We start from the raw sequence: 13,750 nt of genomic DNA, 5'->3' as shown, positions 1-13,750 counted from the left end.
ATCCTTGCAAGTGTGTCCAAGGAATGCCCGTTTCCCTGCGGGAGGGACAGCGCGACATCATTTAGGAGTGACTTGACATCAGCACTCCTGGAAACGTGAAGGAGGAAACAGCCCAGCCTGGCAAAAGCTTCTGGCATGTTCTTTCTCCCTGCGTGTCACGAACTCTGCTTCAGATGTGATGTTTCCTCTCTGTCCGAGCGTCTTTCCGAGTTTCCTCCCATCTCCGTGTCTCTCGGCCTTCGACGTTCTCGTACCCTCGCGTTCACATCGTGCATCACCCAGTAACAGCGACCGCATTCAACAGCTCCGCTGTGGGACACGCATACATTCCGGACGTGGAAGATCCACAATCGGGTAGGAGGTTGAAGCACGGTCAGAGGAGGGTAGCTGCATTAGGAGAAGGAGCAAAAAAGGAGGGTAGGTCAGGGAGAGTTGAGCAGTTAGGACAGATATTTGAACCGCAATTGGGAACCTCTGGAAAACTGTGCATGGAAGCCATGCCAAGGGACTGGCTTCCTCTCTGGTTTGCGGTTGCAGATCCCATTGGGAGGCAGCTGCTGGACAGCTTGGAGTTATACAGTTTTTATTTCTCTTGCACAAATCTTTCCAAAAACAGTGAAGATAAGTCATATGGGTTTAGGGCGGAGCCTATGCGCAAGGACGCAGTTTGGAGAGGGGTTTCTAAAAGGAGAACAGAGTACGCTTCCTCTGTCAAACAATGCTTCCTATCCCCCCCGCTTTGGTTGTACCTTCACTAATGGCATGCTCCGTGCCTTGTTTTGTGTCTGAACCCCCCCGCAGTCTCTCTGTTTGGCTCTCGGCAGACTTATAAAGGACGTCCTGTCCAAGGCTGTTGCAGGGCCAGAAGACATCGTTTCGCACCCCCCACCCCGCAACCCCTCGCCTCACACACACACACACACACACACACACACACACACACACACACACAGACTGCTCCCCAAGCGTACACTTACGGTTCCTTTTTTGCCAAGTTCAGATATGCTTTTGCTCGTTTTCTCACACACAAAGCAGCCCTAATAACCCGTAACACTGTTCGGCAAACCCCCCCCCCCCCAGCAGTTGCGGCTCGCTCTGGTATTTCTTCAATTCCAGAGGCCCCATCCAAACCGAGAGAGAGTAACTCACAGTCCTCTGTCTCACTGTCACTGATTCTCTTTCTCTCTGACTGTTAACCCTGCCCCAACGCCGCTCACACGCTCTTGTTGCCGCGACTCCCGTTACCCCTGCCCCTCTCTCACTTTCTCTTTCTTTCTCCCCTAAATACGGTTTGGATGCTGAGAGATTCGGAGCAGCAGCGGAAACTTTTGCTCTTCGTTCTTACCCTGGTGTTTTGTCGGACAGGAACGGAGGCGATCGCCGAACGCGTGGGCGGCGGGAGACGGTGAATAGGAACGAGAACGTCGGTCGGGGGGCGCGTGCGTTCCGTGATGTGTTTCTGACCGCTGCCACGCCGAGGATGGTGGCACACAGGTGGCATGGCTTCTGACGGGGTCCTGCTGTTCTCTAAGGTGACTGTCAGCTTAGGTCCAGCGCAACACAGATGGAGCGAGGTCGAGTTCGTCACGACCCTCACACGCACACGCCCCCTTCGTGACCCACAATAGGATATGATTAAGCTACATTTTCATGTCACCGCACTCCTCTCTTAATGGACAGCTATGATTGTTCGCAGCAAAACACCAAAAAATGTTCCCGGTGAACAGCAAACTAAGGAAGCACAAGTGACATCGAACAAGAAAACTGACTAATGATCAGTACTGCCGACTGATGTGAAAACCGGCAAGTGCTCTGTTCGTTAGTAACTTGTTAGTAACTTGTTTTACAAGTTTTAAGTGCAATGTGAGAATCATGAAGTCAAATATCAGGCATTTACCCAACATACTTTTTATTCATGAGTATATCTCCACTTCTTTTCATGTTTTTTTTTTATTTGACCAAACTCTTACAGGGAGCTTTATGTGCCCAGGAAAGCCTCAACATTTTTTTTCAGTTTTAATATATTTTTCTCTGAATTTAGTAATGGCCTGTCATCCTGATCTTATGCCTCGCTCTCAAAACGTGACACCCGAAGCGACTCGTACGAGTCAACACCGTTTCATTAGATGAGCTTAATGCAAGTAGCCCACTTACTTCAAATCTGCGTGTATTCGTTTCACTAGGTAACCTAATGCATATAGAGGGGCCAGAATTTGCTTAAATTTCACTGCCCTGTTGATATACACACACCATCTGATGCTGCTTGTCCCATATGGGGTCATAAGGAGCTGGAGCCTAACCTGGCAACACGGGGCGTAAGGCCGAAGAGGGAGAGGACACACCCAGGACTGGACGCCAGTCCATCGCAAGGTACCCCAAGCAGGGCTCAAACCCCACACCCACCGGAGAGCAGAACCTGGTCCAACCCGCTGCACCACCTGTGCCCTGTTGCTATAAAGGTTAAAAAAAAGGTGTCACCCTCTCAAGCAAATATGGACCAATGTATGATCTTTGGTTCTCCTTCTCACAGATGGCTGATGTTGCATGGTGGGGACATCCCAGGGCTGTGCCACTGAGCACACATCAATTTACCCACATACCCTGGGAGTTAATCAGGTACCCCACGGCCCACTATCACCGGGTGCAGATCCCTCTCCTGGTGCCCACCGAATGAGAAAGACAGTAGTTACAGGGGAAACAAACAGTGGTAAATCGCCCCAAAATCACAGCTGCAATATTATAAATGTACTCTTGATCAGTATAACAACAGAAACTGGTAACAGGAGGCACAGCATGTGGTCCTTGAACATTTTTTTTCATAAAAAATATAAATACATTCTTTCATGTAAAAATACGTTCCTCTACAAATGTATTGTTGTATGTGTATAAAATGAAACAAAACACATACCCAAACAAAGAAATTGCTGGTAATGATACTGGATGCAACAGTCATAAGTATACATAATAACATACACTGCACTTTGTTCTTTGCCGGGAGATAAAACTGCACCACCTGCGTAATAATGAAAGAGTCCTTACACATCACCCTTAACCTCAACACACGGAATGGAGCATCACAGTGCGTTGATGTCTAATCATCATGTCCCTGTCTCAGGTCAAGACATTTAACCCAAGACAGAGTTAATAAGCGTTGGTAAACAGCATACTGGTTAAGGACATGGACTTGTAACCTGAGGTTAGGGATTGAAGATCCATTCCTGGTTTGTTCCCCTAGAAAGACACTCACCCTGAACAGATCTGAAGCTGAATAGGTGGGTAAAATATTTTTTGTTATTATTTTGGATAAAACCATCAGCTAAGCAATGAATTAGGACTAAACGTATCAAATCGGGTCCCCGCAAACACACATACTGCTGTAACCATGGCTGCGCAAGTTGCCAGGTCTAGCAGTTACACCAGACTAAGCGCTTTTAGAAAGGACAAGGATGGCGAGGGCTGCAGGCTTGAGGTAAGACGGTATAAACTTTTGGGAAAAATGTGATTCTTTTTAGATTACAAGTCTATTGGGGCAAACAGATCTGCCAGGGAATACAGCCAACAAAGTGAGAGCGAGAGCCAATCTCATGTACGTTCAGAACTTTCCGGATAAAGAGGAGCACAATTGCGGACTGGTCCTGTAAACGCAGCCAGACTGTCACCGGGTTTCGGTGGAAGTAACCAAAGAATTGCAACAGGTCCTGCGATTGTGCTTTAATGAGCATTACCTCACACATGCCTGATGAGGAACTCTCCACCCCAACACCAAATAGTTTTTTAAAAATTTTCTGGTGTCTGGATCGGGAGTGTGAACAACACCACCTCAGCGTAAAACCGACAGCTCCGAACAAACTAACAAAATAAGAAGATCTTTCAATACATTGTGCATTCCGAAAGGTTGGGTGATTCCTACTGCCAGAGTTCATTCTTGTCTCTAAAAAAAAAAAAAATCACTAAATCATCTGTATCGACACTCTTTCCGCATTTCATACGTCACACACTACACAGGTTTGGGAAACATTTGCGATAACTTCCTAAATTAATTTTTTGGACTCTGGACGTGTAAATAACAATTCCTCGCCGGGTTTTTTTTTTGGTTTCTTTTTTGGCTCAACGGTTCAGCAAAAACTGTCAAGGATTCCCTTTCTCCACCGGACGATTGCGCGCTGCCTCATGTCCGCAGGCAAGCGTGGCATTTAGTGAACACGTGCTCGAGTGCGCATGATGCAGACATTTAACAAAGGCACTTTCAGTGGTTCTCCTGCTTTCTCTTTCCTCAAAATTAAACAGAAACACGATGGTGCGCAGCCGCCGAAAACAAAAGTCCTCCGAAGCGGACGCTTGCTGCAGCTCGGCACGGCCGCCTCCGGCACAGCTCCGGGTGAGAGGCGCGCTCCCCGCTTTAGCCAGGGGAGTAACGGCCGATGGCGTGGGCCTCGGCGGAGGGAGGCGCCAGGGGCAGCCTCAGGACATCCATCTTGTTGTGGAGAAGCCCCAAGTGCGGGACGGCCAGCTTGGACAGCGGGTACAGGCTTTCCAGGACTTTGTCATCGGCCAGCAGGTGCTGGGAGGCCTGAGCTAGCAGCTCAGCTGCTCTCTCCGAGCTGAACCCCAGACGCTCCGCCGCGTAGCGGCTCAGGTGGTGGATCCCCTCCGGGAGCTCCTCCCTCGGTCGCCCATCGACCCCCACGGCACCGGACACCCCGTGCATTTTCATGTGGCTGATGAGGTTGCGCTGCTGAGCGAACTTGCCCCCGCACACCTGACACTCGTAGGGCTTCTCACCCGAGTGGATGCGCATGTGTTCCGTCAGCCGATACTGACGGGTGAAGCGCATGCCGCAAGCGTCGCAGGCAAAGGGCTTGAGGCCCAGGTGACTACGCATGTGGCGAGTCATGGTGCCGCGTTGCGTGAACTTCTTGCCGCAGATGTTACAGGGGTAGGGCCGCGTCAGCCAGTGTGTCTTCTCGTGCTGTCGCAGCGTAGCCGGATCCTTGTAGGACTTGCTGCAGGAAGTGCAGCGGTATGGCCGCAGGCTCTCGCCAAGCCTGGTCACCACTATAGCCTGAGTCTCGGGGCTCAGCTTGCTCTCGAGGTAGGACAAGCCGTCAGCACCGCGGCCATCCTCCTTGCCCCCATTTCCATCGGGACTGCTGGGGTCATTGGCGCGTGCCAGTTTGTGCCCTGCTTGGCCGAACGGTAGCTCCTCTGCGTGGCCCTCGTCGAGATTAGTTTCCTCCGTATGCGCCTCCACGTGGGCGTTAAGCTGCTCGGAACTGGGGAAGCCCTTGTCACAGGGGATGCACACGTACAGGTTGTCCCCCAGGCTCTCGGGCTCGAAGGCCACGCGAAACCTTTCCATCGCCTCTGTAGGGGAGGGCCGATCTTCACTGCTACCTGTCTCCTCGCTAGCTGATCCGCTCTTCTCGTCGTCACCGCTTGCACCCAACTTGTCCTGAACCTTCTTAAAGTGTTGACGGGGTCTGTGGTTGATCTCCTGCCTCCGCACCTCCCGCACCTCATCCTCCTCATCTTCCTCATCATCGTCGTCGTCTTCTTCGTCGTCTTCTTCATCATCCTCAAGAGGAGAAGTTATTGGCTCATCCTTCACCCAGCGATACACACCATCCAGCTCTCCTCTTTCTCCAGCCGCATTGGCGTCGGTGCTGAGGGGTCCAGCATAGGAGTCCTGGCCAAAGGAGCGAGGGCGATAAAGATGAGGGAGACGAGCCGTAAGCTGCGAATTGGCATGGCGTTGGGATAACTTCTTGGAGAGTAACTCTGCCCTCTCCTCACTTTCTGCATCTGCTGGCAAATCAGAGTCTTTACCTGGACCGCTGTTCCCGTCAGGCCCTGGGAGCGCGTGCGGCATGTTGGGATGCGATGATTTGTGTTGGGACTGAGAGTCAGGACTCTTTTTGGACAGGTCCAGCCCATAGAAAGGGGAGTGGCCACTCTCAGAAGCAGAAGTATGTAATGTGGGCTGAGGCTGTAGGGCCAGCTGGGGTGTACAGTGAGCCTGGGAGCCCTGAGAGGAGGGGTGCGGTGCATACAGCTCTCCCACTTGTGTCGGCAAAGAGTGGGCTGTCAGCTCCTCCAGGTCATGTGGCAGGCAGGTATTGACCACACCACCTGGAAAGTAGGACTGAATGACAGGAGTGGATGTCCTATACCGAGCCTCCCCTCCGATCTTCCCATAAGGTGCTATCCTTCCAGGTGGGTGCAAATGATACCTCCCATCCCCCTTCAGCTTCTTCCTGCACAGCGCCACCAAGTCCAGTAGCTGCAGGTAACTTGCAGCTGCCAGCACAGCAGCCAGGTTGGGCTCTGCACTGGACTCGTGATTGTCTTCGGTCAGCCGTCCTGTGTAAATATAGTCTAGGATGACCCGAAACACACCAGGGCTCACCATCTCATGGTCCAGGTTGATAAGATTGTCGTGGACAACGAGGGACTTGAGGTAGTGACTGCTGGCAGCTAGAATGTTCTTGTGAGCACGGAACAGGGCGTTCTGAACCACAATGATGACATCACACAGGAAGCCCTTGGTGCGCTGTGAGTTGAGCTGCAGCAGGAGATGCCTAGCATGACTGGGAACTTCCATGGCATCCAGTGTCGTCTTCAGACCCCCTCCTGCAAAAGATAAGTAATCGTCGCCGTCAAAGCAGCACTCGACTGAAGAATGCACGCCGTAAAGGGAAGACGCCGTACAATTTAAAATGAAAGTAATATATTTCAAACAAGGTGTAGAATATCGACCATCTCCAAGTTACGGTACCGGGAGGGGCCTGAAAGACTGTCATACATGCACATTTTACTCCAATCTGCAAATGGAAAAAAAAAATGATCGCAACAAAGATACAAGAATGAGACATGAGAAGATGCACCGGTTTACGTGTTGCTTTCTGCTTCTACTGCAAGAAATGTCAGGGCTTTCAAACAAATAAGATACTTGAGTGTGCTGACCCACAGATACAGATGCGGGGTATAAAAAACACAAAAGAGTTCCAACAGGGGGCGTGGTGGCACAGCAGGTTTGACCGGGTCCTGCTCTCTGGTGGGTCTGTGGTTCGAGTCCCGCTCGGGGTGCCTTGCAGTGGACTGGCGTCCCATCCTGGGTGTGTCCCCTCCCCCTCCAGCTTTGCGCCCTGTGTTGCTGGGTTAGGCTCCAATTTGCCACGACCCCACTCGGGACAAGCGGTTTCAGTTAGTGTGTGTGAGTTCCAATATAAAATTGTGAGGCTTTACAAAGGGGGTTTACAAGAAGCATCTTTGTTAATAATAAAATTTAATTTGTATTTGTTGATAATTAAAGAATGAAAACTGTCAAATGAATAACGTACTCTATAAAGAACTTGAGACAGTGAATAAAAATGAACAAAAAGCATCCCAATAAACTGCCCTTACACTACAAGCGATTGCTCCCGCAAGGGGTTAAGCGCATTGCAAAATAAATCAACTTTCTCTTGCATTGTCCAAGTACCGTATTACTATCGTTTGACTTATTGTTCTAGAACTGCTTCACGTCTCAAAACTTCTACCACCAGCTCCTCAAGGGCAGGCTGTTAATAAACATAATTTATTACTATCTAGGGCATACAGAAGCTTCCAGACCAAGAATCGACAGATATCATGATGTCTGAACCAATTTTAATTTGTTTTAAGGTAAATATTAAATGAATAACAAAACTTACACAAAGTTTTTTTCTTTTTTCTGGATTCTTAATTTTGTAACCACCGATCTAGAAAGCTGAGGGAAAAAAATCGAATGTCTTAGCAACGGCTTAAATTCATTAGCGCAAATGTAGTCGAGTGTTTGGAAATACACACAGCTCCCTCCTTATTAATGCACAAAAAATACCTACATGCAACTTTTCTGTATTTAACTAAATCCTGCTGGCATTCGAAATGAGACTCCAAGTAAACAGCGTAGGAGGAGTAAATAAACAGATGTAATTTAGTGCTGCCGAGCGTAACTAAAACCGCCCAAGACGAGAGGCCCGTAGGAAAGGGTGCCATATGGCCTGTATAATTACTATTATATTTAACGACGCATTCTGCTTCTCTGTGTGTGTGTGTGGATCCACTGCACGTTGTCGCCTTGGGTGCGGCTACGTGTCCTCCTCTGGCGCCAGAAATGTCCCCAACGGCGTTTTCTCCGGAAGTTATAGCTTTCTCTGAGAGGCACATGCACAGAACCACGCGAAACACGCGCAGCCATGCTCCTGGGCTTTGGATGCTATACTCATGTTTCAACCATATACTGTATATATTTCTTCTGCCACTGCTCATTTAAGTGTGAAATGTAACGCTACAATTATTATAACCCCATCCAGTTTTACATTAGAAATGTTTTTTTACAGTAAATGTGTGTTGCAACAAAAACTAAAGAAAAAACTAAATATAAGTCTAAAATATGCTTATATGGTTATGGATATAAAATAATATTGCTTTGATTTTCACAGTAAAAATGTGAAGAAATAATAATAATAATAATAATAATAATAATAATAATAATAATAATACTAATAATAATAATAATTAGTGAGCAGGCGCAGGTACGGCGACATGGAGAGGGGCGGGGCAACGCGGACAACGCCTGCGCGCGACAAATTGCACGCACAGTAACAGGGAAAAGTGACGTCATGACGTCATCGTAAGGCTGTGCCCGTCAGAACACCTGAAAGTCTGCGTCCGCACGTGATACCTTTACGCATTAAGGTGTAGTGTAGGGTCTGTAGTGTGCGCATTCATATGCCGGTATAGTAGTGGTTATGAAATTCAGGTTTTGAAAAAGCGTTGGATGATCTTCAAGCTTTTTAAAAATGACAACAGCTAAGCAAAAGCGCACTTAAAAGCTGAAAGAAATAAGCGAGTTAATCATGTTTAAACCCTGTTTGAAAGGCACGTGTGAATTTATTTCCTCTAACGGAATTACAGCTTAGTTTTACACAAATTCTTGAAATGAGTCACGGATAAATAGTGGGCAATAAAATGAATCATTCTACTTAAAATTTAAGCAGATACTATTAACACGTGGGCGTGCATACTGATTGATTTTTTTTTCCATGTAAAAAGTAATCTCTAAAATTGCATCAGTTACCTTATTAGTGTATAGCTGACATACAGTATCTGAATGCATAAATAAAAATGTTAAAAATACGTGGTGAACCAAAAGTCTGTGGAAGCACAAGAAGCGTCTCTAAATACGGACTGAATTAATGGAATTTTCTGTATTTTTCATGCCGAATAAAAATGTCATGATGGCAAACACAGATACGCATCGCCGAACGATTCAGCAGTTATAAACATATAATAAAGTCCCTTAACTTATGTGAAAAATTATACAGTACATTCATGCACAGCTTCTCCGGATTAGCATGTGTTACAATAAAAAAAAATGTGCTGAATTTTATGAATATGCATGCAAACTTTAGACTTTTTATGTTTCTGTAGTGTTTTGTGTTTGCTGTCACTCTGTGATTTCGGGAATCAAGGGTTCAGATTTATAATAACGGGTGACTGAGCGAACCTGCGAGCATCACAAACGATTTACTGTCACCTCTCTGTTCCACCAGTGCGGTTTAATCTCATATTAGCATTCATCGTACTTTATTAGTGCTTCATCTGCTACCTACTTTGTTTTAATATGCATTTTAATGCAGTTTCCAGAGGGGCCTGGACTTGGTAATAAGCCGCTTCGTTCGGGCTCGTCCGGGAAAGAGTCCCTTCCTGTTTATGCCCGATCACACTCCGGAGCTCAGCAAACGAAACACTTATTCTCAGCTCGCGCCCTCTACAAATCAAATCATAATGCGAGTTGGTCAATATCACACCTGCTACAGAATACAACAAAAATGCCTTCGTTTCCTTTTACTGATTTAAAGGGTTCAAATGTCTAAGGTTTTAAACACCCAGGCTGTGTATGAAGTTTAATAAAGAGCAGTATTTCAAGCTGTATATGATACTTTTTCCTCGCTTTATCTTGCGGTGAATACAAACGTTACTGGGCATCTCACACGGGTTTTCTTTGTATTTTTGTGTATGGCGAGTGAAACAACAGAGCAATTGCTCTATAATAAAGCACGAAAAGCCTAAGGAGATGGGTGGAAATGTCATTCTGGAATTTTGTTTAAGTGGAAGCTTTTAAATCTTTACTATAGGAATGTATTATTTCATAAAGAACCACCGTAGACTGACAGAGATTTAAAGTAACAGGCGATGAAACAAAGTTCTCTTGTTTTGTATTAAGTATTGTAGTTTTCCTATAAGCCTTATAGACGTTAGTTGTGAACTCTTTTTCTTACCTACTCTGGGGCATTCGGTTTCACGTGTGAGTCAGCAGGACTGTGCAACGCATAACACACACACACACACACACACACACACACACTTAACGGCAGTTCTATCTGTGCACAATAATGTGCGAAATAAGCGCTCCGAAACCCTGCCTGCCCCCGCTCGAAGGCTCTGAGCGTGTTGAGCGCCGCGGTTTTTCATAATATGACACCAGCGCCGCATATCACACGTCTTGTTCTTGCCACAATCTTACATACACACATTTACATACATCACTTACTTACGATATTAATTATCTTTGTTACAATATGCACAGGCGTAGATTCAAATAATTTACTCGTCTTTTAAGTTTAACTAAAAGAGTTTTTGAACAGTAGAAAAGCGTAAATTTTAAGGCCTCAGCCTGCCACGTCAGTTACATTACAGGTTTAACGGTCCTGCCTTTGAATCCTAATATTTCTCATTCACTCACTCGTTCACAGCTTGTCCTGGTCAGGGTCGCGGCCGTCCGGTGCCTATCCCGAAATCACTGGGCGCCAGGCCAGGAGGGTACACCCTGGACGGGTCACCAAAAGGTCGCAGTGAAACTTGCTATTTCATTTATTTATTTATTTTTTTATTGCACTCACTTATAATTTTTAATTACTTTTCGAGCATGGATTCTGCACAGACTACAGCTTGATCACCAAGGAAAGTTAAGTAAAGTTAAGCAGCAATTTTGCGCTGACAGTGATCAACACTGTTGGCAGTGCGGTACACCTGCTTATGTCCGACACCGCAGGTATTCAGTAGGCCGCCCAAAATATGTGGCAAAAAAAAAAAATGAAAACAGGCGTGCAGTAAATCAGCTCTTATAGTTTTACGTTTAGTGTGATGAGCCGAGAACTGATCACTCTGGGGATGTACTGTATAAACGACAGGACACTGATTGAGAAAATGATGATTGTAATGATGATGACTACCGAGTCAGTAATGAAATAATAAATCTACTCACTGTTTTCTTGGTCCAAACGTGTTAAGGATGAGCTTCTCTTAGTCTGTACTTTTTAAACGGTCTGTTATTAAAAACAGCCCATTCCTTGAGTGCCCTACTGCACTTAGTAAGTTTGTAATAATGTTCCACTTCCAGAGACACAACAAACTTGTAGCAAAAGTGGACAGGTCTAGAGAGAATCAGAATGACATTGACGCGACAGTCCTCGCAGGATATAAACGATGGGATTTACTGTAAGAGTAGAGGCTGCAATACATATACAGAACATGCCAGATACGCGGTTGTTCCGATGTTAATTTCATGTGCGCGTCCATCGCAACAAAATCACGGGATTCGGAGTCACCCCTCCTCCCCCGTTTACCCCGCTTTCCCTGAAGGGAAAAAAATAATAAAATAAAATAAAAAACGAAATGAACCGTTTCATCGTCCGGAAAGATGTGCTTGTTATCACACACAGTGTGTCCACGGCGAGCCGAGCGAGGAGCTGCGCATCTCTCTGCGCTCCGTCGAGCACATCCGCTCCGAGAGGAGCGCGACAGACGCGGCGTGCGCGCGCCGCCTCGCTCACTTCGTCTGAAGGATCGGAGCCCGGCAGAAAAGGCGCAGCTGCTCAGTCCAGCCAGAACTTCGGCAGAAACATCCTCTCGTCTCCGAAGTGTCAGTTCGGTCGTGAAAATATCGCTACATTCAATGCATACGCCAATCTTGGATTCCGTAATAATAATAATAAGATGCCCGCAACGAACTGTCACGAAAGACCCCAGCAGCAGCGTGAGTAAATACCGTGCTGAAAAATGATGGTACAGATCAAGAGAGTAAAAGAGTGTATAATCCGAAATGTATCCCTATAAGGCTATAGGCTATAAGGTGTCCAGCTGACCCTGTCCGAACTGTCGCACCTGGGTGGGAAAGGTGGGGATGCGCATGCGGCGCGTTACCTGGACGCCCGGACTCTTCATCCATGCGCTCTGCACTTCCCTCAATGATCATCTCAGCGGTCTGATACACTCATCCCTGAAGTCTCAACTTTGAACTGCCAGTCTCAGAAACTCTGGCCACTTTTCCAAGCACTACTGCCAACGCTTTATTAATTGCGATGGACTTCTTTTTACTGCCTCCTCCCCCCCCCCCCGCCCCCCCTCTCATTCACACACTCACCACCAGTCCTCCGTTTCTCTCTTTCTCACCCCTCCCATACAAATTCTTGCTCAACCCAGTTTAGCTCAGTTCTTGGATTTTTCTGTGATTCTCTCTTATTTTTTGCATTGCACCAGCAGCTAGCTTGACATTATGAGAGGGAATTGGCTGGAGTGGTGTGTGTGTGTGTGTGTGTGTGTGTGTGTGTGTGTGTGCCTGTTGGTGTGTGGGTTGTAGTGCCCTGTGTGATGTCAGACTACAGTAAAAAGTTAAAGGTAAAACGGAGGGCAGGGACTTGGGGTGACCCCACAGTGAACCACACACCACCTCCAGAGGCTGCCTTAAAGAGACAGGCAGCTCATTGTGTGTGTTACGCTGCAGCCGGCGAGTGGTGGCACGGCTGTTTCTCATCTTAAGGGCCAGGGCTGTAGTGGAAATGTTGTTACTTTGCTTTTCAACAAAGTTCTGGACCATTTTTAGCACTAGTATGGATGGGTGGTGAGACAGCTGCTTGTTGTGTTGTGTTGTGTTGTGTTGAGAAGGGGGTGTGGTGGCACAGTGGATTTGGCTGCTTCCTGCTCTCTGAAGGGCCTGGGGTTTGAGTCATGCCTGGGGTGCCTTGTGATAGACTGGCGTCCCATCCTGGGTGTGTCCCCTCCCCCTCCAGCCTTATGCCCTGTGTTGCCAGGTTAGGCTCTGGCTCACCATGACAAATGGCTTCAGTTAATGTGTGTGTGTTGTGTTCCGAGGCAAATGGCCTACACATCCAAAATGTTCACTTCCATGCCCAGTGTTAAGGAATTCAGATTTAGAGACACAGATGGAGAATGTTTAAGTAAACAGGAACTGTTTATATTTCTCTGGACTTCTTTATAAACAATATTTCTTTCCCACTCTCCAGTCCTCTCCATTTCTGAGTGTGACAATTTTGTTTGGATTTGACACCTGTTACGTTGGCTTTTTCTTGAGAAATACCCCTGCAGAAAGTAGTGCTTCAGTTTCAATAAGAAAAAAACAGCAGTATTTTGGGGGTTTCCCTACAGGTCTTGTGAGTATACAAAAATTTAGTTTCACAATTTGCTTTAAGTATGGTTTAATTTAGTATTTTTCAGCAAATATCAACTATTGCTCGCCGCACTATATGCTATTTCCCAGATATCTTTTTTCTTATTCTTGACCATCTCTCAGAATAATACACTTTAACACTGAAAATACATCACTAGACCCACAGAGGGATGCATTTTAGCTTCAGATTGAAAGTTCCATAATATTTCGTTGCGAAAGAGTTTTTGTCTTTATAATTATGAAAGCCATTTCTTGAGA

General features: G+C 46.7%; 1 protein-coding gene across 1 annotated transcript; it reads right to left on the bottom strand.

Annotated features, from left to right (window-relative positions):
* Nucleotides 1-2,423: 2,423 nt before the first annotated feature.
* On the bottom strand, nt 2,424-12,379 carry LOC108921309 (hypermethylated in cancer 1 protein-like). Its single transcript, XM_018730746.2, has 2 exons — nt 12,229-12,379; nt 2,424-6,630 (listed from the first exon to the last, which is right to left on the bottom strand). Exons 1-2 carry the CDS (start codon nt 12,278-12,280, stop codon nt 4,400-4,402), a joined length of 2,283 nt encoding a protein of 760 aa, XP_018586262.1. The 5' UTR covers nt 12,281-12,379; the 3' UTR covers nt 2,424-4,399.
* Nucleotides 12,380-13,750: the final 1,371 nt, after the last annotated feature.

Source organism: Scleropages formosus, chromosome 4, assembly GCF_900964775.1.
Source record: "Scleropages formosus chromosome 4, fSclFor1.1, whole genome shotgun sequence".
Classification (NCBI taxonomy): Eukaryota; Metazoa; Chordata; class Actinopteri; order Osteoglossiformes; family Osteoglossidae; genus Scleropages; species Scleropages formosus.
The sequence above is the reverse complement of the archived record's forward strand: the minus strand, read 5'-3'. Positions and strand labels throughout refer to the sequence as shown.

What these genes read in the sequence shown, in the direction of transcription:
- LOC108921309 (XM_018730746.2), bottom strand. Translation starts at nt 12,280, where the DNA reads ATGATCATTGAGGGAAGTGCAGAGCGCATGGATGAAGAGTCCGGGCGT. An exon ending in TGAAGAGTCCGGGCGTCCAG is followed by an intron (nt 6,631 to 12,228) that starts GTAACGCGCCGC and finishes TATCTTTTGCAG; the next exon opens with GAGGGGGTCTGAAGACGACA.